Source organism: Sesamum indicum, linkage group LG12, assembly GCF_000512975.1.
Source record: "Sesamum indicum cultivar Zhongzhi No. 13 linkage group LG12, S_indicum_v1.0, whole genome shotgun sequence".
NCBI lineage: Eukaryota > Viridiplantae > Streptophyta > Magnoliopsida > Lamiales > Pedaliaceae > Sesamum > Sesamum indicum.
The window spans coordinates 1,368,464-1,392,749 of NC_026156.1; the positions used below are offsets into that span (position 1 = coordinate 1,368,464).

The 24,286-nt window shown below is 35.1% G+C and overlaps 4 protein-coding genes across 7 annotated transcripts; 2 read left to right on the top strand and 2 right to left on the bottom strand.

Moving 5' to 3' along the window:
* On the bottom strand, positions 168–4,917 carry LOC105174956 (mitochondrial import inner membrane translocase subunit TIM50). Of its 3 annotated transcripts, XM_011097225.2 has the most exons (10): positions 4,523–4,917; positions 4,070–4,158; positions 3,163–3,199; positions 2,948–3,009; positions 2,713–2,826; positions 2,406–2,510; positions 2,185–2,283; positions 1,320–1,476; positions 1,109–1,211; positions 168–566 (listed from the first exon to the last, which is right to left on the bottom strand). In XM_011097225.2, exons 1-10 carry the CDS (start codon positions 4,773–4,775, stop codon positions 521–523), a joined length of 1,065 nt encoding a protein of 354 aa, XP_011095527.1. In that variant the 5' UTR covers positions 4,776–4,917; the 3' UTR covers positions 168–520. The 3 variants fall into 3 exon arrangements, with proteins under 3 accessions (XP_011095527.1, XP_020553947.1, XP_020553946.1); XM_020698288.1 differs by lacking the exon at positions 4,070–4,158 and having other exon boundaries at positions 4,523–4,725; XM_020698287.1 differs by lacking the exons at positions 4,070–4,158; positions 4,523–4,917 and adding an exon at positions 3,622–4,050.
* On the top strand, positions 5,207–5,929 carry LOC105174958. The gene has a single exon (XM_011097229.2). It carries the CDS (start codon positions 5,249–5,251, stop codon positions 5,864–5,866), a length of 618 nt encoding a protein of 205 aa, XP_011095531.1. The 5' UTR covers positions 5,207–5,248; the 3' UTR covers positions 5,867–5,929.
* On the bottom strand, positions 9,493–14,921 carry LOC105174959 (meiotic recombination protein SPO11-1). Of its 2 annotated transcripts, none has more exons than XM_020698282.1 (15): positions 14,772–14,921; positions 14,548–14,647; positions 14,244–14,317; positions 13,990–14,091; positions 13,666–13,739; positions 13,534–13,550; positions 12,925–12,994; positions 12,817–12,853; positions 12,508–12,555; positions 12,347–12,405; positions 12,239–12,270; positions 12,045–12,150; positions 11,779–11,899; positions 11,642–11,705; positions 9,493–11,514 (listed from the first exon to the last, which is right to left on the bottom strand). In XM_020698282.1, the coding sequence occupies exons 1-15, from the start codon at positions 14,824–14,826 to the stop codon at positions 11,388–11,390; spliced, it is 1,086 nt and encodes a 361-aa protein (XP_020553941.1). In that variant the 5' UTR covers positions 14,827–14,921; the 3' UTR covers positions 9,493–11,387. The 2 variants fall into 2 exon arrangements, with proteins under 2 accessions (XP_020553941.1, XP_020553942.1); XM_020698283.1 differs by having other exon boundaries at positions 14,244–14,450; positions 14,772–14,798.
* On the top strand, positions 19,107–22,511 carry LOC105174960 (cysteine synthase 2). Its single transcript, XM_011097231.2, has 7 exons — positions 19,107–19,373; positions 19,459–19,533; positions 19,896–20,039; positions 20,252–20,611; positions 20,692–20,927; positions 21,541–21,764; positions 21,982–22,511. Exons 1-7 carry the CDS (start codon positions 19,161–19,163, stop codon positions 22,020–22,022), a joined length of 1,293 nt encoding a protein of 430 aa, XP_011095533.1. The 5' UTR covers positions 19,107–19,160; the 3' UTR covers positions 22,023–22,511.

Consider the following 24,286-nt stretch of genomic DNA (forward strand, 5'->3'; position numbering starts at 1 on the left):
ATCCATTTCGCATCCAACAACAATGGAACGCTTCAAGAATAATATTTTGTTCAATGAAAAAATTGATTCATAGGACCTTACGCTAACGCCCAAAAGCAAGGCGTGCAGACATCCTTCGCCATCCCAAACTTGCAATGGCTTCAAGCTGGATATGATTTACCTTCACGTCCAAAAGAAAATTATTCACAATTAATTGACAACCACCACAACCACTCGCAATTTCCAGCAAAATTGTTCCTAAAAAAACTAGCAATTGCAGGAACTAAGAATACAAGCTCGCCTCAGCAAGTTAAAACAGAGGAATTCCCGGCACTTTGACTGTTAAAATTTGTACCCACTTTGTCCTTGGGAAGCATTTGTCAGGATATTTGCTAATTGAGGAAAAATTACTTCATTAACAACAAAACAGAAATTTGAGTGACTGCGTTGGAGAATGACTTTGTTCAAAACCTCAGAGACGATTTGTAACTTGACAATCCACCCATTTTTTTGTAAGAACTTCAATCTGTGACAGCCGTGGCTAGCGTCTCCAGAGACGGCCTTGCTGCTTTTGCTCTTGCATCCTCCTGCACAATATGAAGTTGTTCTCAGAATTCCAGCATGCAATTGGAACATCAGAAATTACTCAAGGAGGCAAGAAGAAAGAGATGATTCTAATAATGTACATCCACATCATTTATCTCAGAGATCCCAAATGTGGCCACAAAGATTAAAAGGGGTACAAGAAAACAAAACATGGTGCCATTTGAGGTACAGGTGAGAAAAACACAAATCCACAAGAACAAATATAAAAGCCTCACATAAAGAGATGCCATCATACTTAGTAGTTTATGATGACCAAAATCAACCAGATAAAAGAGAAGACATATGGTCATCCTACCAAACTATTTTATCGCAAGAATATCTTCCTCTCCCACCACTCCCACACAAAAGAAAAAAGAATCCACTTCCTCGCAAAAGAAAATAGAAAAGAGCCGAGGAAAAGGAAGAGGGTAGGCAGAGAGAATAGAAGAAACAATTAACATAATAGTACAAACGCACAGTACTGACCTCCCACCAATAAATGACAAATAACCAGAAAAAAGAAAGAATTGAAAAGAAATCCAACCTTTGATGCTCTTTGGATCGCTCGACAAACTCTTTTGCAATATCACGACCCTGGTATGAAGCTAGAACAGTTCGAATATCAGCTGGCCGGTGTTTGGCTACATCTGCACCAAAAAATGATAAACCCATATCACAACAGATAAGTTTGGAAAGCAGATTCATGCAAACCCTGGGAATTTGAACATTGAAAAAAGAACAAGTTGAATGCTTACACTCTAGGAATGGAATCAGGTCTAAAAGAGCAGTGTCATCTGCTTCCCCTTGCCATGCCTTTACTGGGACACAATTTTCAGGCTGAAGACTACTTTCTAGAGCATGGCCACTAATGTATAGAATTTTTGCCGGATCCCTGTTTAGCATTGAAAGGTCCTGCACCAGGAGAAAATAACCAAAGATGTTTAATCTACGAATGAACAACTGCAGAAATGGAAAGGGATTTTAACCAAAACAACCAGGATGCAATGGTTACATATGCTAAGTGCATTATATCATGAGAGAACTAAATCTTTCCTCACTTAATTCTCATTATACGCACAGAATAATGTGGTATGCACAAGCCACAGCTGAAGATAACTGTTCTCTAAAAATCAAACAGCATTAAATGCCCATCCAGAAAGAATTCTTATGCAAGCTTATAGACTGGGCTGCCAATCCACTAGCTTAATAAGAACGTTACAGATTCACACTTTATGCTAGGTTATGATAGATAAATAGAAAGTGTCTACAGACTTTAAGTTTAAAAAAAGAAAGAAACTCGAGCAATTGTATGGTATAATACAAAATTACATATACATCCTTTGATCCTTCTGGGGAAAGGGCTCACAAAATGAGTCAAATGTTATTTAGCTAGATTACGGGAAGCAGTACTTTCTGCAGAAAAGCAACATCAGTCATTCGGTTGACTCAGCTGCTATTTAGTGTCTTGGTGACGGCAGAAAGTACTTCAGGACAAAGTGTCCAGCAAATTTATACGATATTTCAGTCATTATTTTCTTCCACTTGGTGTTCAATTTCTTTGGTATAACAAGGCAATGTTCACAGAAAAAATATGAACAAAAGAATAGCTGCATTTTATACCCTGTAGTGCTTGCCATCAATATATCTTGTTGCCCCCCTTGAGAGCCTATAGCGGATACAGTGCTTTGGGTCCAATCTTTCAGCAACAGGATCAACATACTGCAATTGCAAGGATAGACATGCTCAACTATATTACCCCCCAAAAAATTAAAGAATTAGTAAAATTAACTAGGGGGAAGTCACCATCCACCCATCTTTTCTTTAAGAAGGTGGGAACTCACCATATTTAGTTGGTCAGAGTATACTACAATTTCATAAAATTGAGCTAAATGCTCCAGAAAAGCATCTACACCAGGTCTTTTGAACGTTCTCCATCCTCTGTCACGCTTCAAAAGGAGGAACCAAAGGAAACACAAAGTTACTTTAAGCTAACATTTACCTGCACAATGAAGAGAGACAAGGAGAAAACAACATACACACACACAGAGTTCATGCTCTACAACAGCAAAGGTACTAGATGAAGAGTAAATATTTTCTATCTCAAGCACAAACTCTACCAACATAGTCTGACATAAGCGACAAACATACCTTCCAATCAGAATATATCAATGTCTCATTTAGATCAAGAACAAGGGTAAAAACATGCTGCTCCAAAGGATGCAAATCTGGCAGGAGCTTATCTGATGTAGGTTCAGTAAAACCCTGAGATGAAGCAAGAGGATTAAAATTTAACCCATAGATGAAGCAGAGATTAAAAAGACAATTCATAAAATTAAGCATGAAGCAGTGAAAGCGAGAGGTGAAAATGCATATAGTTGCTTACCCGAACTTGTTCTTCCGCCAACCTCCTCAAATCAAGATACACCTCGACTACCTTAGCAGGCACTGCAGCACAATACATATACGGAAACATCCAATTAAAAAAAATGAAATGCTGAAAATTAGCATATTTGAACAGAAGCGAGAATGAACTGTAAATCTCCAGCCATTTGAACAAGTACAGAGAAAAATCATAACACAACAAGGAACAGAACTCACCTGTCATTGCAGCAGCACGTACATAAGCTTTATATTTCTGCATAAACAATAGTTGACCATAAATGTTAACTTGTGATTTTCTTATTCCAAACGCCATCCTAACAAAGATAATTTATGCTTCCAGAGTACAAACACCAAGGTCATTACAGCTCACATCCAGGAAGTACCATTTCTAACAAAGTAAGATATAACAAAGGAAACCCCATGTTGCTCGGGCTCGACTATGAGCATCAGCTCCATGTATATGCATGTGTCAGTCCAGCAAATACTTAAGCTTTTGGGAATGTACATCGCTTTCAACATTTACTTGAATTTTTAGACACAATTACAGGAATTGCCATCCACAAACATAGGAAGCTAACATCAGGAGGACACTCCAGGGTCTCTTGTATAAGTGTAACATGAGAAACAATCAGAATAATGCATGTCCAATATGGTATATGTAATGACAGGCATAACCTTATCACAGAGGATATAGTTTGTCACTCCGTCAAACGCAATGCTATGGATAGCAATCTCCAGTTTTGGAGTATTGGACGAGTAGATCGCATTTTGTCCAGTCATGCTGCAACAGCACCAGTGTTCAAATCAAGAAATTATGCTTCAAATGATACGCCATCCCCAAGTCATCCAAACTCACAATGTACTTGTCCTTAATTATGTCCTAAGCATTTTCAATAATGGAAATCATCTGCTTCCTCGTCTTTCTTTCACTTATCATTGTGGGGTCTGCCATCCCTGTCCCTTACCCCAGCCCAGACAGACAATTAAAGCAGAAACGAAGTAATAGAAAAGGAAACATAAGTAACACTTCAGGACTACAAGAAAACCAGTACTAAGCCTATATATGAATCATGAGAACTAACATACATATAAAAGCTAAGTACAAGGGAGCTGTCAAACGCACGTCAAAAGAAGATGCGTCATCCCCAATGGTGTACTTTGCAGATGCACGAAGGACTTTAGTTTTTTGATCAATCTCATCCAATGAGTATGCTGCAAATAAACGAGTATATCAACTTCTATTCAAGCAGCCCTTCAACTTAAGCATACATTGAATGCAATCATACTGGCAGTTTCAATCAATCATCAACTAGTTTTTGGGATAGTAAATTAGTTAAAAATCATCCGGGAACAGAATAAGAAAATATCATTACATGCGTTAATTGTGATGATTTCCAAGTAGTCAGCGAATTGTAACTATAACTTGTCTGTACATGTTTATACTGACAACGAATGAAAACGCATAACTAGGAAACTGCCAAACTCTAAGACGCAGTTTCTACTGCCTCGAAAAATCAGAACCAGTGGATCACGTAGAGAAAGCAGTCCAGAATTTAAAATGTGCAAAAACACGCACCATAGGTAGCATAGCCAGCAGTGGCAAGACCACCGGTGAGGGCGGCCACAATACCATACTTGAGAAAGCTCCAAGAGGTCTTCTCTGCCTCTGATGCCGGCGGCGGATCACTGGGGGGTGGCTGATCACCGAGGATCGAGGAAGAGAGAATGGTTTCTTTCGGGGGTTCAGTGGCTACATTCGAGGAAAATCGACGGTTATTCCTGGAGATGATTGAGAAGAAACGGGAGCGAGATGGCAGTAACGCTGACATGATCAGGTATGGCGGGGATCTAATTAGGGTTTTGGGGATTGCAAAGAAGAAGGGTGTGGGGTTTAGGGCAGGGGGGTTTTGAGGACAAAGAAGGAAAGTGGAGAATAGGAGCAGATGTCTCCGGTTTCCTTGAGTGACTGAATCTTTATTCTTGTTGGCGCTTTTAGGTGTATCAACAAGGCATTCATTCAGCGACAATTGAAACGCGACTTCCACTAGGAGCCCGTCACAACTTATTCAAAATGGTCCAAAAATCAGAGGTCCAGCAATGGGGTGGTTCATTGGGCTCTTTAACCGTCGTTAATATTCAAATGAAATGGTCCTGATGGCCCATAATTCTATTTCCTACTAATACCCACTGTGCTATATTTATTTAGTTAATGAAAATTGGTTACTTGATGTTGGGCCTATCTATATAAGGAAGCAGCATGTCCATCCCCTTTCTCGTCTTGCGTCCTCTCCCATACAAAGAAATGGAAGAAAAGAGAGTTGAAAGCTCCAAGGAATTCATGATGCCCTCTCAAGTGAAGAACATCATCCCTCACCTACTCCTCTCCCTCTCCCTATTTTCCTTTGTCTTCTCCTACTCCTCATCTTTACTCAGTCTCCACTCCCCCAATAAGTTCCCCTACTTCTCCACCAACAACTCCTTCCTCAACAAAAACTGTTTGTTTCTCATATGCAACGGCCTCCTCGTATTTCTAGCCAAAACCTCCGGTACTCTCGTCCCACCGCCGCCCAAACAAGTACTGGAGAAACTGTACGTGTTGGAGGAAATTAGTGCTCACCCAAAACAAGAAGAAGAAGAAGAAACAAAGGAGAAGAGTGGGCAAGGGGCAAAGGATCAAGTATCCATCTTCATTGAAGAGGAGGAAGGAGGCGGTGATTTGGAGGATGAGCGTGGAAGCTGTTGGCTTTTTGATGATGAACAGCTTTACGGAGAAGAAGCGGAGGAGGAGGAGGAAGAAGAAGAGAAGGAGGAGATGAGTACGGAAGAGATGAACAAGAAGTTTGAAGATTTCATAAGGAGGATGAAGGAGGAGATTATGATTAATGAAGCCACACACAACAACCTGCTTATACTTAATTAATTTAGAACCCCATCATTTTTAACTCATCAATCATTACCTAATTAATTACTACAATTATGAATATATATATAGCACATAATTAATATTCATGATGATATTGATGATACATATATATATATATATACTATTTCAATATTAATCTTTCGTTTCTTCTTCTTCTTCTTCTTCTTCTTCTGTAAGTAAGTACATACGTGTATAGGAATGTGATCTTTTATTTTTATTTTTTTTTCTTTAGTTCCATTTCGGTTTAGTTTTTGTGTATAGGCATGGGAGACAATGTTCTTTTTCTGGGATGTATATTTATATAAATGGGAAGAGAATAACATAATTTATGTATAAGTAAAAATGGAACGGACCTTTCTGTTTTACTCGACTAATATTTGAGGCTGCCGCTGTTTCCAATATGTCCATGATGAATCTACTCTCTCTGTCCTCATTTGATTTCACTACACATTCATACAAATTGGCTTACTTGATCTCTTTGGTTCATGATGCAAATAATAATAATAATAGGTATATTTACTCTAATTATCTAAAACAATGAATATATATATACACTTCAAATCTGAACTAAAATAAGTAATTTTGTGGAATTACTAAAACAAGAGAATTAAATTCCAAGTATTTTCACTTACAATACCAATTTTTGGTATGTAATCAAGTAAGTCCACAATTTGAAGATCATTTCAGTAAAAGAGCTCAAATAACAAAATTGTCGCTTACCATTAACACAAATCTATCATACAACACAATATTCGTGCATTTTCTACCTAGATTGTATCCAACCCTATTGTTGTTTCGATCTAACCTAAATTGTACGCTCTCGATTCCCATCCTAGACTTTATATACTTAAATTATCATTTAGGAATCGACACCACGAAATTAGTTCAATAATTCTTCCCTATGCCTCTTTATCTTTTAGTAAAAAAGCCTAATCCATAAAATTGAGGTTTAGTTCCCGTAGCAATGAATTGGAGTGGTGTAGGTGGACGATCAAGTTTCCAGCAGAGAGCAGTGTTTGGGAAGCGTTTTCACCACCAAATGCACGCAGCTGCCCGGAGAACTATTTGCATTAAAGTGTTGGTTGATGGATAAGTCTGGGTGCATCCTCACTACTCAGGCACGTAAGCACAGTTGGGGGATCTAATATTAATCTTCTTTTTTAAAAATAAAATAATATCCTCTTTACTACTCAAACTGTATGTATACCTTCTGCTTTTATATAAATCAGGGGTAATCAACAATTAACTAGGTAATATATATATATATATATATAATTACATCTAACTACAACTATTAGAATTAAATACACTTTACACCTTTAAAATATGCTTATAATCGATTTTTTCGCTCCCTAAAGTATAAAAAGTAAGAAAAACTCCTCTAATAAAATAATTTTACATTGATAAGACAAATATATATATATATCATCTCACTTGCCTCTTTACTTTTCATTTCTCTCCCAAAAGGGTGTTTTTCATCAAAAAATTATTTTTAGCGAATTTTGAATTTTATTAAAACTTCGTCCAGGATTCACTGGATTCTTGAATATGTCTCATTTATGTAATTAATTATCTCATTATTTGTTGTAATTTCTTAAATTCCTAAGCAAAGTCCACATCAACTTGAAATAATATATGTATGAAATTGCATACATGGTTGTGCATGTAAATCTAATATCTCATCATTTGAATACGACACGTATTCCAACTATTAATTAGAGGTAGTTGAAATATGGGACCCATGGAAAGTTTGCTTCACTGATCCCGTGTGCCTCATAAGCTTTTATCCAAATTAATTAATTGTTATATTGATATTAATATCACTACATAATCAATTTTAATTTAACCAACTTGGTTCAATTACATTAATTGTTTGTTTTTTTTTTTCTGATAAAAGGAGAAAAGAAGAAAAAGGAGGTAACAAAGAAGTGGGTGGTTTTATCAAATAAAGCTTCTTTCTTGAAATATTTGGACGGCGCCAAGAAATATATGCAATCAGTTTATTATAGTTGGGGAATCCTCCTGACATGAACTTCCACCCCGAAAAAGCAAGCTTCGTTTAGGGAATCTTTGACGGCAAATCTTTTTCTTTTTCTTTTTTTTTTTTTTTGCATGTTTACCCATTTTACTTTGCATCCTATTCAATCATCCATTGTTCTTTATTCCGAATTTTTCAGGGGAAAAAGGTAACAACGGACGCTCAAATCAGATTAAACATATTTATAACCGTATTTAAGTTTTTTATATTTTTTATTTTCTATAAACATTGAACAAGTTTTCTTTTAAACATATATTTTTTTAAAAATATTAATATTAAATAATTCTACCTTTTAGCGAACGATTTCAACTTTTAAATGAAATAGCCGTTTAACATGGTAACAAAATCAAACCAACAAAGCTAACTCCACGTAGAGGGTTTCCACATGAAGGAAGCATGTTGAGATATTAATATTAAATGACTATCTACTTTGACAACTTAAATTTTTACATGAGTTGATCGTTTTATAAGCATTTTCTTACATTCCAAAACAAACTTAATTTTCTAAAATGAAAAAAATTCTTTGCAAAATACTCTAGTTTTTATTACAACATACAATATACATTTAATTTTAGATGCATCATAATTAAGCTACACATCAGATGCTACAAATTTCCAAAGAATTAATATAATAAGCTATTTAAGAATCCAAAACTTTAAATTCGGTAGCATAAGAAGATGAGAAGATTCAATATTCATACAAAAAGTGTACACATATCCGATGGTCCATCATTTAATTAGATACTCAGAAAATATCCTCAAGTTTAGGTTCGATATTTCAAAGAACACATGCTTTTGTGCTCTATCTATTACAATAAATAATTAAACATCAACTTATGTAAGTCTACATATTTAGATATAAAAATCATTCGTACGTGCATAGTAATCCATATTGATATTCTTTTTTTTCTCTCACAGCCTTCTCCCTTATGTCTCTTTCTATATATTCGCTTCAATTATAAGCTAGCCATGTGTATTGCACTACATACTGAAGTTTGAAAGGTCGAAAATTAATATTACTATAAAGCAGCAAACAAATGTAAATTCGGTAATTGTCTTTTGCTAGAAATCTAACATTAAAAGACATAAAATTGTACAAGAAAAATTCTTGAAGACAAATTGAAACATCGAGATCAAATAATAAGTTGTTTGAAATTGAAAACATTGTCAAGTTGAAACGAGAGACGGCAGCCTGTCAGATGGACAAACAAAATTTTTTTTATCGAAATTAGATTTGATCGAACCAAACCAATCACATAACAAGTATATTTCAATTGTCATATAATTGATTCAAGTCCCAACCAAAAGTTCATATATATATAGGGAAAAATGCAAACAACTCCCTTGTGTTATTGCAAATTAACAAATTACCCTCTTATGAAAAAACAAATAGCAATTTACCTCCCTGTATTTTTTGAAATACAATAATTTACCTCCCTATGATTTTTAAAATGAAGCAACAAAGTACATGGTGGTAAATTGCTATATTTTTTTCATAGAGGGGTAATATGTTTATTTTCAATATCACAGGGGATAAATTGCTATTCACCCTCTATATATATATATATATATCCTATTAACTTTCTCAAAATCTTTAGGAATGTGGCCAAAATTCCCCGCCTTTCATTTTCAACATCCTGTGTGGATTTTTATCGTGCAAGAGGTATATATCAGATGGTCCTCACATTCCAAGTTTAAGTCAATCTCGTAATAATTGTTAACAAAAATAAGACCAAATGTTAAGACCACGTAAATCAGGGTCTAGAATATCCTCACCAAATTGGTACATTAATGAGAAAATGAAGACTAGATTGAGATGGACCTTTCCTGCAAAATCTGACACCAGGAATTTCAAACAAGAAAAAAATATCCACGTATTCCGGGGTAGGACATAGGTCAATTATTGTCATACTGATAACTCATGTTGGTTAATAAATCTTTTACAAAAAGATGTAGGTAGTCTTAATTTAATGTTTTTATGACTTAGCATGATGCTAACATGTTAAATCACATTTTTTTAAAAGCTTGTTTACGAATTATACTGGCCTACCCCGGCCCTTCCTATACAATCTTATGCTTTCTGAAGTCTTAACTCCCATGTTTTAGCAACAGAACTAAAGATCTATTGGTCAAATAAAGTTAAAGAGTGTGTAAAAGCTCTTAAAGGAAGAGGGAGGAGCCAAAGTAAAGTAAAATATGTTGCAGCATAACTGCATAAGGATTTATGACTTTTTGATACAGAAAAGCATGAAAGACTAACATCTTTTCATTCGGTTCTATGAGTAAAGAAAACAACGAAAATGGCTGTAGAAAGCACGCAATAAAACCAATAGTTTATTCTTATTGGGGGTATAACCATTCAAAAATGGCAAAATTGAAAAAAATATCTTTTAAGTTTAGTTTTGTGTGAACTAATATAAATAATTATAACGCGTTAGGATAAAGAATGCTGAATCATGATTTTCACCATTAGTTTCTGGAAAATCGACATTAATTAGAGCATTCCCCGGGAGACAGGTTATCAATAAGGCCACACAAATCTTTATCAGCGTCACATTCTTCTGTTCCTTAACTAACTTCTGACTTATAATTGCATGTGGGGTGCTATGATAAACTGACTCATGCAAATGCATCAGTTCATATATTGTGTGCGGTTGATTGTAGTTGTTCTATTATTAATTAAAATATTTGAATCTTTCTCTAGCATATTGCAATTACTGATGTTTCTTTTGTTTTTGCATCTCTTTTACCCAAACGAGAAACTTCAACTCCAAACGTAATATCTTTAAGACTTTAACCTTCAACCAGCTAAAATGGAGCAAGCAGTAATCCAATAAGAAATCAGATTATGCAGCAAAAACTTAGTACAGATTCATCAGCATATGGATCATGTGAGATGGCACATACCTTCTGCATGTCACGGCCAACCCATGATAATAGGAACTTGGGAAGCAGACCAGAGAAAGTTGTGCTTCAGGTGCCCATCATACCAGCTGGAATGTTCTGGCAAAGCCCTTTAGGTAGATATGGGTCTTGGTTGGGATTGTGCCTGTATCTATAATCCTATGAACCATAGTTATCATTGCTATCATAACTTCTTCAGCATTTATGTCAACATAATACATATATTACTTGAAAAATGAAGTGTAACCTACTTAGTATGCTGAAGTATGTTTCTCTTAGTGATGGGTACTTGAAGAGTTTCCACATACTGAGCAGCATATTGATTCTTCAACAGTTTGAGCTTAACTTCTTTAATCGTAATTCTAACTACAATTATAAAGGCCTAAGGCACCTATCTCTACTGCCAGTATCAAAATTCTGTGAGACAAGTTCTTAATCTTCTGAGTTCTTTTCTATGTTGATCATTCATATCACTGATAGCCTTTCTTTTTTTTTTAAATTGATAAGTACTACTAAAAGATTAGATTTAACTTGAGACTTTACATACATAATGTGTATTAGGAAAAAGAGTCGGTATTAAATGTATGCTCCCTCCTGGATCTTGGATGGCAGATAATTCTCTGACAAGAATGTGAGTGAGTGTGCTGATAATGCTTCAATCTCGAATTTGATTCCTCTGTCCAGCATCAACTGAAGTTCGGACCTTAAATAAGGTTGTGAAATATACCAAACTTTCAGTAATGTGTCAAAAAACAGAAACAAACCAGATCATTTTAAACCACACTGATCAGGAAAAAGAGAAAAAAAGATCATAAACCACAAAGTTTAACCTCCAATACGGGACTTCTCGTTCCATGTAACACCTATTTAATAAGCCTCCGGCTTTCTGCTTATCTGTCGATTCATTTCAATCTTTAGTTGTAACAGATAAGATTTGGAAAGAACACTTCCTTATCATCTCTCTCACCTTCAGCTGTCAAAGGTAGGAGGCACTGTTGTGGGAACTGATACTTCTCATAGTCAGATAAAAATGCTCCAAGCCAACGAATCTCAGGGATGCGAAGAGATTTGGAATCATAAGCAATTTGCTTGAAGAAGTCAATATACCGAAATCATAATTAAAAAAATTATGGGACCAACTGAATTTATTGAATTGCTCCATTGTAAGTATATGAAACAACTTATTCAACGAGCATAAAGAGATGCAAAATAGATCCCAATTAATTGTCTTACCATAGAACCAAAGCGATATGTTGTCAAGATATCTATACCATATGGATCACAATCTACCAAGCAATAGACAGGCAAACGCAACGTCTCAATAAGGAGGCGCAAAAATCTGAAGGGATATCAACGGAGGGTACAAATTAGTTTTGTAAAATAAATTAATCAAATTAGTAACAATAATGACAAAACTAACTCTTTACCGTCTTGTGGGAACGTCCGGGTATCCTTTTCCCTGGAAACAGATAATTACTAGAATTGGTTCTAGTAAAAACAGAGAACACAAAATTAAACAAACTGAAGTACTATACAGTGACAATGATGCAGCGGTTTTGCCTACAGAACTGATCGTTTGACAGCCGCTGAAAGACTGGACAGTAAAATCAAAACCAAAATGGTCTTTCTCAATTAAGAATATGAATGATACAAATGAATAGATCATATGAGAAAATGGAAAAGATAAAGGTAATACCTGATTCTTTTTCCACAACTAAAATGTACTCAGCCACACTGATTACATCTAGTAGAAGTGCCAAGGAAGATGATGAATGGATAAGCAAATAATTACAAGATTTACACAAACAATTGACATCCTAATCCAGATACTACCATATGTAATGAAAAAGATCCAATACTCCAGTAAAAGGAAGTCCTCTTTTCAGTTCCATTTCGTATTATATCTTCAACTTCATTAAAATAAGTATAGAACCAATTTCAGTTCGATCAAGTTTTACAATAAGTTTCTAATAACTCGAACTATACGTATATACCAACTTGATACCTTCCACATCTTCTACATGGATAGGGATATGGTGTGCCTGCAGACACAATTAGCTGAAATTATGTTGTTGGCCACATGGTCCATTGCAGCTTCAGTTCCTTTTCTTACCGTGTTAGGACAGTTGATGCAATCAAATTTCCTCCCAGCTTCTTCAAATCTCAGCCAGCCCATTACCAATCTGAAATTAGGGTTGGTTAGTTGGTTGGTTTTTTTCCAATATGGCATCAAAACTCAGAAAAAAGATGCAGATAGCCACCAAACCGGAAACGATTGAAAATAAAGCTACCAAGATATTGGATATGAGAAGATATTAGCAAAAGTCAGGTGTCCATGGAGACACTGAAATGGAAAACTCCTTAGATGTTAATAGAAACTGATTCAGTTACATATTAGGATTTGCCAGTTTTTCAGCAATATTCCCCCATACATGTTATTGGTGAAAAATGCCTCAAATGAAGTGTCCGACTGTGCTGACCAGTGTCTTAAAACCAATTGATAAAATGTTCTCAATTGGCTTTTATAAATAGAGGTATTAATTACAAATTCTACCATGAAAGACATGCTAGGAGGATGACTGTTACTGGAGGAGCAATTTATCAAATTAGCAAATAAAGAATTTGCTATTGAAGAAGATGCTATTGAAATGTTAGAAAACCTCGGTGACACAGTATTCTCAATCTTGAAGAATTTTTAAAGTTCAATTTACTTGGAACCTACCCATTTCCAACAGATACCTGCAAATAGATAACATGGACAAAACATCATAAATCCGAAGTTTCCTTTAATGTAGTTAACTGAAGTATTTGGATATTCAGATAACTAAGAACTGAAGTAGTTCTCAGAACATACCACATTCAAGTTGTGGCGACTGCACTGCAGAAGGATGCAAATGTCATTTATTGCTCGATCAACGACACATTGTTCTGCTTTGCAGTTCAAGGAGAATTAGATGAAACGGGGTAAGAGATACATTCACCAGAGAATATTGGTAACTTAGCAAAAACAATTCCTCATATCAATGATTTTATGATCTGTGAAGCTGTGTAGTTAGCATGCGTTGATTAAGTGAGGGTGGAATTCGTTGTAAACATATAAGCATCTAAAAGAGTGCGTGCATTCATACAAGTAACCCCATTCAGGTAAAGTGCGCATATTTTGATGGACGAATCACACCTTTAAAAACTGAAGGGTGCATGTAATAAATATCCCTTTTGGAACCATGTTTGTTTTCTTGGAGGAGTTGCTGAACAATTAACAATACTCTTAGCAACACATCTGAAAAGCAGAACCAACCATGTCAAAGTTGCCATAAGATAGTTTAAATAATTAGAACACCAACAGATGAAGATCTCAAACAACTAATTCCATCTAGCCTACATCAAGTACTTAACCACAACCCCAAAACTTTGTTAAAAGATGCTACTCACCCCACCTACGTGCTTGACTTTCTTTCCGCAGCATGAGAATTTCCTTTCCTTTTGGCAAATCATAGCTGCAACAGCTGCATAAACACACCCAAAGGAAAATCGCACACCAGTCTACAATCTCAAGTTCCTTACTCATCGTATTTGAAGCGAAATCATAACAAATCCAGTACTTCTCAATGTTCTACCACAATGAGCGAAATCCAAAAACTGTAACGAGATAATTTGTTCCATGAAATCACAGCTTCTGGAAAGATTAAAAAAAAAAAAAAAAAAGCAAAACTCTAATATTATGAAAACTTCTAACCAGTTTCCAGAATCACCGGTACAATAGGAACTAAATTGATCAATGTACAAGGCTGGCAATCGATCGTTACATACGTCTTCAATAATTGATCGCGTGAGTTCTGCACAAAAAAGAGGAAACAAAAAGTGCTCATCTACTCTCGATTCCCTTTAGGTTTTGGTTAGATAAAATCGATCGTAGCATGCGTAGTTGCTTAGATCGGAATCACAAATTGCAAATAATACCTCGGATTTTCTTCAGCAAGTCATAGCTATTGACACTGCAATGCTTCCCCTCCATTCTCCTGAGTCGTTTCTGTTTCGGATAGAAACACAACGATTTGGCGCGGGAAAATATTAAACTCCAAAAGTAAAACTATGGAAACTAGGGGGTAATTGCGGTTTTCGCTTCCAAACGATTTTTTTTTTTTTTTTTGGGCATTTTTTATCCTTTTGTTAGTAAAATTGATATAATTTTGTTTGAAGAGGAAAAAACAGAAAAAAAAATTATTTTATAGTTTTTTTAATTTTTGGTCTAATGCCAAATGATAATAAGTTGAGAATAAAAACTACAATCTCGAATTATTTAAAAATTAAAACACATAACATAATTATATGTTAGGACCAAAATTGCAATTATTCCGAGACTTTTCCCAACAAAAAGGAAATATTAGATTGGTTAAACAGACAAAGAGAGGTGGTGGATTGCTCGATGACCCATCAAAAGCCCATTTAGTGAGCATAGATATTGTAATAAGGCAATGCATATATAAATTGGCCCAGCCCACTTCGATCGGGACCCGAAATGGCGGTTCAAAATGATATAATCAGCAACGACTTCCTTTCAAAAAAAAAAAGAAAAAAAGAAAAGCAATGAAGAAATTATTTAAATTATTATATATTATTTTTCTTTATTGTTTGGCAACAAAGGACGTGGCGTACAGTATACTGCTAGATCGAATCAGCTTTTAGATCTTAAATTCGTCTTGGGGTAGAATAATAGTGTGTGGACGGTTAGTTGTTCGATGCTGCGAATTTGAATATGTTACAAACTGACAAAGTCCTTCAAATTAAATAATAGTAACTCAGTACATTGCTAAAGAATGTGACATGCACGCAAATTTGAGTAGTAAGAATTTCATAAATGGTACATTTAATGTGAATATACTGATTAGTTGTATAATTAAAATACATTTACATTTTTAAAATTAAAAAAGTATGGAACAATTATTCATATATTTGATTTGTACTTGTAGCATACAGCGTCATTACTTCATCACCATGCCTACTATTTTAAACCATGTATTTAAGTATTTTATCCATAAATTGTAAATATTGGATAAATATATGATACCATCATTAAATTGAAAACTTGGTGTTTCCATATTTTATTTAATTGTTCACAACTATCCTATGGTATTGATATCTATCAAGACTGGTGCCTAAATTTCAGTAGCATAATCAAAATGTAAACCAATAATTCCACATTTTGGAAATTGAAAATGACTTGAAATTAAAAGTTTTACCAAACATATCAGAATTCAATTCCAGGAATTGATCATCTTGTTATTATTCCAGGAATTTACAAAATTCTTAACCTGTCTAACCAAAAAGAAGAAAAAATCCAAAGAAGAAAGCGTCAGAGGAAAAGATTACATAGTCGTTACTCAGCTTTGACACTTTCTTCTACTTCTATTTCTCCTAATAGGGACTGTACTTGCTCCGGTTGGCCGGCCACGTAATCCAGCAACCCTTCCCCGGTTTTCTCCCCCGGAGCTTCCGTCACCGGCGGCGAAATCCGGCCGAAAACAACGATGGTGACGAGAAAGAGCGCCGTGGAGACCAGGAGCGGCCAGAAGTACTTTAAAACGTCGAGAAAACTAGGAGCAAGATAGCAAAGAAAGAAGATGAAGATACTCAAAGCGCCGCCGAACAGAATGTGGAATTTGAACTTGAGAAGCTTTTCCGGAATTTCCATGGCTGAGATGGGAAAACTCGAAACCCTCTCTCACTCTCTCTCTCTGCCGCAGAGATTCTCTGCGAGAAAAAGTTGTGTGAGCTTTGAAGACAGTGAATATTTTCAGTAAGTGTTGGTGATTTGGTCCACTTCATTATATGCCTTTTTATTCTAATAAATTCCCAAATTACCCCTGCATTTTTACTGCCTTACCAAATGAGATCCTGTCTGTGTCTGGAGTAAAAAGCTGACTGTAATAAAAGTAAATGCAAATTTGAACGTTTTCTCAAATCTAAAATTTTAAGCGTGAGAAATGAGAATTTATTTGAATTTAAGTTATTATATAAATATTGTATTTCGATTTTTATAATATAATATTACTTTTATTTTTAAAAAAAATCAAAATATCATTTCCTCTTTGTAACCAAAAATAAAAGAAACGACGACGCCTAAAAGTACATTTAATAAATTGAACTTATGCTATAATTTTTATAAAAATTGAGTATATTTTTAATGATATTAAGCTAAATAAACAAAATATCAAAATAGTACAAACTTATAAACGACCTTTTGAAAATAAAACCAAACAAGTCTTTCGTACCACCCAATAAGAAAAGGAAATTGCCCTTACCGTTTGCGTTTCACCTTTTTTGTCCTAAAAAAGTCCACTCCAAGATGATTTCGTTTTGACTTCAACTTTGCTTTTCGCCTTCATCTTTATGTTCATTCATATAACATACCCTTCTATTCAAATTTGCTTGGCTGTTAATTAATTATAGATCTGTAAAAGTAAATTATTGAATTTATTTCAATTATTTAAGTTATGTTGAAAAATTAAATAAAATGTTTTTAGCACTTAAGGAATTTTGATATGAGGGAATGATTTTTTTTTAAAAAATAAAATTAAGTGATTTCATATTATAAGTGTTTGATGTTTATTAATATTTAATATAATATAATCCAAAATAAACTAAATAGTTTGTTTTTTTTAATCAATAATTATCTGAATGAATTTATTATTGAAAAAATTAAAACCTATAATTATAAATCTACCAACTGAAATTTAACATAGACGAATTTCAAATACTACACTATTGTATATTCTAAAACATTAATTATAATGGATAATAATACTGTTATTCTTTGATGTATAATGTAATTACAAACAGATTTACTGTAATTTGAAAAATTACATATAATATACATGAGTTTGTTTATGTTCAAAAAATAGATATTCCCATCAATAAAATATTTTGTTGATTTATTACAAATCAAATAAAATATTTTCTTCGATCAAACTACCCTATATATATCTTTACATACTAATGCATGTAAGTAGATATATCTTTACTCTCATAAGGGTAGTTTAGGTAGAAAAAATTTATTTTCACCCGTCATAAGACAATCGGAGGTAAATATAGATTTTTTTTTGCAAGTATTAATAAATTCAATGAACTTTTACTGACGAATGGATTTATTTATTAATACATTAATAAACAATTCTTTTTTTTTTTGAGAGAGTCCTAATTATAAATATATTGGAATTGAATCAGATGTCGTTTAGTGGTGAGTGAAGCAAAGCATGTATGTGATCGTGAGTTGGTGGGCCATTGAAATGCTCTGCCCCCGCTAACCTCAAAAGTTATTCCGTCCCATGACCCACCTTTTCACGTCACGTGACGTGGTCTTGTCTTCTCAAATGCACAATTCTGTAGCCGCAAGCTTTTTCAAAAAATAAAATCACATTAATATTTCTAAAGATCAATTAATACATAATTAGTACAATATTTAACACGCAATCAACTAATAAATTCAAAATTAAAAAATAATAAACTATCATTAAAAGTAATCTACATATCTATATTCGTACCGTTCGAACTCAACAGTATAATGTCAAGACGTTTCCTTTTTCTTAATTTCTTTTGATTCTCTCATAATTTTAATTTGGATAACACACAGAGAACTATGTGTATAGTCGCATTTATCCCCATAAAATATAAAAGGTAATAGAATTCTCATGATAAAATAATTTAAAATTTATATGACAAAATTGCGCTTCTTAATTTCTTACTTCCTATACTTTTTCATTTAACTCCCTACATTATGTTTTATTAAAAAATTTCACCAAAACTTCTTTTAGTGATTTGAAAATTTATTCAAAATTGATTTAAAAAGATAAATATTAAAATTTATTATTTTTTTATAAACTATGCAATATAAAAAATATTTAGAAGCTCAATATATCCAAATATATATTGGGTAATATATCGGTTCACTCGATATATTAATATAACTAAAAATGACAAAATAACAAATCATATGTTCGATGGGGTTCAAACTTGTGACCTGAAACCTATCAAAATACTACAAAAAAATATTAAAATTTAAAAATTTAAAATTGTTTATAGTATGAAATCATACAAACAAAATTAGATAATTTGTTATTATTAATTTAAAATTCATAATCTTAAATCTATGGATCTAAACGCAATATAAAAATAAGCGATTGAAATCTGATAAGGTCCATTAGAAGTTTGGCTGGCCCAGTCCAATATGACTTAGAAGAATTGGGCAGCCCAATTGGTAATCTGTGGCCGACTTTAAATTGTTTGCAGACCGAATTATACCCAATCTACCTAGGCCGTCTATTGGGCGTTTTGAAGAGGCACAGCCGCGGGATGGCGCCGCCTGCGAGAACTGCCGGCGCCGCTGTGACTGCACTTTCGGTGATAGCCATGCTCTCTTACATAATTCTAAGCAATAGTAGGTCTCGTTCGAAATCTTCAAGCAGGAGGGCCACAGTTAAAAATTCCGGAAGTGGACTCGTCGCCGCCATTGGCAACACTCCTCTCATTAGGATCAATAGCCTCTCCGACGCCACTGGATGCGAAGTAATTATTGCTTTGTTTTTCGTTTTCTTTTCCTTTTTCTTTTTTTCGTGTGTTTTGTTTTAATCACGAGTATTTTGGCGGGTAGATTCTGGGGAAAGCGGAGTTCTTAAATCCTGGAGGGAGCGTGAAAGATAGGGTGGCAGTCAAAATCATTGAAGAGGTAATTTAGTTCTCCTTCTTTTACTTATTTATACAGTCTATTCGCAATGCTTATTCGTTGTTTTAATATTCTTCTGGAGTTTTTACATGTGTTACCGCCTCAGCGTATTGTGGGAAATACCTCTCACCTTACCCCCGCTATTTCCCTTTTTCTAACAATGGGTTTCCCGCTTCTTGATTCTCTTTATCGCTTGATTAAGCTATTAGTTTTTTGATACTTGTATCCTGAAATGATGGTTGTGAAATCTGTACGATCGTGCTACATAATTTTCTATTCCGCTTAACTTTTTATTCTTATTTTTAGTCTATATCTTAGTTTCACACTAATTTGTATTATGTTTCGTTTCCCTCATTATTTTACAGGCCCTGGAAACTGGAGCTCTAGCTCCCGGCGGGGTAGTCACAGAAGGAAGTGCTGGAAGCACGGCTATTAGTCTTGCAACAGTTGCTCCAGCCTATGGATGCAGGTGCCATGTTGTTATCCCTGATGACGCTGCCATTGAGAAGGTATTATAAGTTTATTGTATTAAAATAAGTTAATTATTGTTCAAGCATTCTTTGTTTTGCTAAGCGAGAGCATTCATTTAGTGCAACATCTAACTTCTACAAGTCTAGAAGTCATTCATCTGTAGGCACATGATTCCAGACTTATAGCAATGATTTTTTAGTTCATTCTTTCAGATAAAGTTCCTATTTATGGTTTTGCTTATGTGTTGCAGTCTCAAATTCTGGAAGCTCTTGGTGCCACCGTTGAGAGGGTTAGACCTGTCTCAATCACACACAGAGAACACTTTGTAAATATTGCAAGGAGAAGGGCGTCGGAGATGAATGAACTAGCATTGAAGAATGAAAAGATTAGCGAAACTAGCAACCATATTGTGGAATCGCATGGTTCAAATTGCTTAGCTGACTGCAAGGGTGGTTTCTTTGCAGATCAATTTGAGAACCTTGCAAATTTTAGGGCTCACTATGAGGGTACTGGACCTGAGATTTGGGAACAAGTTGGTGGGAAATTGGATGCATTTGTTGCTGCTGCTGGCACTGGTGGCACGGTAGCTGGAGTTTCTCGGTTTTTAAAGGTGGTTTCAGCCTGACCAAGAATATTTGGTTCAACAGTATTGATGTACTGATATAACCTATTTCTCATATATATCAACAGGAGAAGAAATCATCTATCAAGTGCTTTCTGATTGACCCACCTGGTTCTGGGTTGTTCAACAAGGTGACAAGAGGCGTGATGTACACTAGAGAGGAGGCTGAAGGGCGGAGGTTGAAAAACCCTTTTGATACAATCACAGAAGGAATTGGAATCAACAGACTGACAGAAAATTTTAAACTGGCTGCACTTGATGGGGCTTTCAGAGGCTCCGATAGGGAGGCTGTTGAAATGTCTAGGTTAGACTTATTTGTTCTTTGAAACCTTGTGTTTTATTGTTGAATAATGCTTGAAGCTTGGTACATGCCAATCAATAACCTGATTGATGAATGCTAATGTTCATCCCCCCCTTTTTCTTGTTGGTTGAGGGTTTCAACTGAGTTAATATGTGCTTTTGTTTGTGTCTAGCATGGCTAGTCAAGTGGCTACTAAAGCTGTGCTCTTATTGGATGACAATTAATATCCTGAATTTATTGTATTCTTTGCCATAATGTAATAATGTGTCTGAATCAGTTTGTTTTGTCCTGAACTTTACTGGTTCCATATGGTGATGTCCGCATAGTGTTCATAAGGGTTCATGCTTAGTGTATTTCCGGGGGATTACTTTAGAGAATTGGCTTCAGTTTCCAAGTTATTGCTGAGGAACAGTATAACGGTGAGAAATGAACTTTGTCCAGATTTGTTGCTACATTTAGTAATTGGGCTTCTTAGCGCTGCAGTTTTGACATGAAATCCATATTCTGAAAACAAGCTCAGTTGAGTGTAGCTTCGCAGCTCCTGTGTGAGAGTTACTCCAAAGACACTTTGCATTTGTTATTCTGATATTTGATTGACCCAATGCTTGTTCATCAGGTATTTATTGAAGACCGATGGACTCTTTCTTGGAAGTTCATCAGCGATGAACTGTGTTGGAGCTGTCAAAGTGGCACAAAAAATGGGTCCTGGTCATACGATTGTCACAGTTTTATGCGATAGTGGGATGAGGCACCTTAGTAAGTTTTACGATGCCCAGTACTTATCCCAGCATGAATTGACACCTTCAGCGTCTGGATTGGAGTTCCTTGGTCTTGGTGCTGGTGAGAATTTGAGTTTATGGTGACATGCATAGATTGCTTAGTGGAAATGCCTAAACAGTAGATTCATCATTTTCTTTCTATTTATTTACAATGAACACAGGCATATATTTCACTTCTGGACAGCCTATATCAGTTATGTCTTGAAAGCCTTGTTATTCATGAGAGATTTAATGTACCTGTTTCTTTCAAATGCCCCCCTCCCCACCAACAAATGCAGATATGAAGATTCTGAACGGGAAACACACGCCAAAGAGTTGAGAAATTGGAGTAAAGTGAATGCTGTGATTCTCGGGACCTTGATTTCAATATCATGAGTTTGGAATCATAATACTTTGGTAAATGGTTTTGACTTTAGATATAAATCCTATGGTTATGGCAGTGGATGAGATTTTGCAACTACGTTCACAACCTGAAAATGTGGAAGATTGAAAACAGTTCCTGTCCCTGGAGACAATTCGTGCAGGGCGTCCCTTCTTGCCATTGGCTTCACTCATCATCTTCTTCCTCTAGGTTAGAATTGACCAAGATGTTTCTCCCTCTTTATTCTGCTCCACTCTGCTGACTTGTTCACTAGGAATCTATAGATTCAATTGCTGCTATCCTGCAGACCTGCCGAATACATTGGCAAATTTTTACTTGTACAGCTCATTTATTATTTAAAGGTAGGACAAATTGATATGTGAATTTGAAGAGACATTGACCACATTTTATTAAAATTACATTCAACTGATGCTGATGTCTTGAATATGAAAGAAGGCTTTTTGGGATTTCATTTGTACTATTGAAAGTGAAATATGCCCTCAATTTTCTGCTATTAGATGGTGGAACCGAATCTGTGTACTTGGTGGACCACCTGTGTTCCACGTTGCAAGGAAAAAGAGTAAGCCATGGATTGAACAACAGCAGTTACAATGCAGCCTGTTAGAATTATTTTCGAAATGCTTCCAGGTACTAACGTGTGGGGAAAAGCCTTATTTAACAGGTGCATATAACAAGCAAGAATGAGAATAAAATGGAAATTCCGGAACTTATGTTGACAATTGTTGAAATGATACACAAATTCTAATTTAGGTACCTCCTCTCAAAGAATGACTCATGACAATGGGGGTCTAGTCGGTCCTTAGGAGAATTCTTGGATGCATTTTCTTCTTTCCAAGGCAGTTCATGGTATTCTCTTCTTTCCTAGCCTGCCAGAACATTGAAAAGATTACTTGAAAATCCCATTCAACCATAGACGATGAAAGCTTCTAAGTTTTTGCAAATTTGAATTTTCATCACCTGGACCGACACCTTAAAATCAAATTTGTTTGTTTCTGTAATTTTATAGGATGTTAGCATGTTTGGTTATATAATTTACCCTATTTATATATTTAATCATGAACATATGATATTTGGTTCTTTTTTTGATAGTTTAGTACCGTGTTAATAAATTTGGTCTTCTTCATACTGTAATAGATTTCATTTTATGTTGTGAAGTTATAGGTCGTTAGGACTAAATCTGTTAACAAATAATTGAATTTGTCCAAAAAGAATTAAATGTTAGATGTTCCGGACTAAATTCATAAAAAAAAAAAACTAAATGTGTAAATAGAGTATATTTTAGAATGAAAAAATATAATTTTGCCAAATCATTTTAAATGCCTCTAACTGTATATACAGAAAGAGAGAGAATTATATCATTATTACTAAAATATATTTTAAAAGTGCAGTTAAAAATTTTCAAATACTCGAAATTTAAAACCAAAAATCCATTATTAAAAATTTTAAATTCATGGAACCAAATATAACCTCAAAGAAGTCGCCGACCATATGGGCAGCTGGTGGCAAGAATATTTGACATTTTGGTTATCCCCAGCAAAAAGTAATTGGCATCCACAAGGGTGGGGAGACAGGACTCTATCACGAAATGGAGAAAGTGACGACATGATCATGAATCTATCCATCCCCATCGGAGACAAACAGAAATGCGCCTTCATCACTCATGATTAACACTTTCTCTACAGTCAAAATCAACACCAAGTCTTAAATGATGGAGAAAACTCTGTTGCGTTTGTGTTTCTCCATCTCATGTGTAATTCTAAGAAAGTGATCCATCATTCCTCTCTTACATCACTTACAGTAATTCGGCTGTTCAAAGCCTCCCTACTATGCGTCTCACTCCTTTCATCCTTTTACGTCCACTTCTCTCTCATACTACTGCTCGTCTTCATATGCAAGCAAATGAGCAGCCACGGGAGAGTAGTTGTAGAGGCGAAGGAAGATGAAGGCAGCAATGTGGTTGATAAGCATGACGACGAGGAGGAGCTCAGCAACGAGAAGGATGACTTCACAAGTCCAGCGGAATCTGAACTTGGTGATGATGCTTTCGACTCCATCTCGGAGGAAGACTACCTTATTGAAATACGGCCACCGGAGAAATGGGTTGAGGCTGATCAGGAAGACAATTTAATTGAGATTGATATTTCAATGGGCTCAATTACAACCTAATTTGGGCTTCCCCCCTTTCTTTATTTCCTTATTTC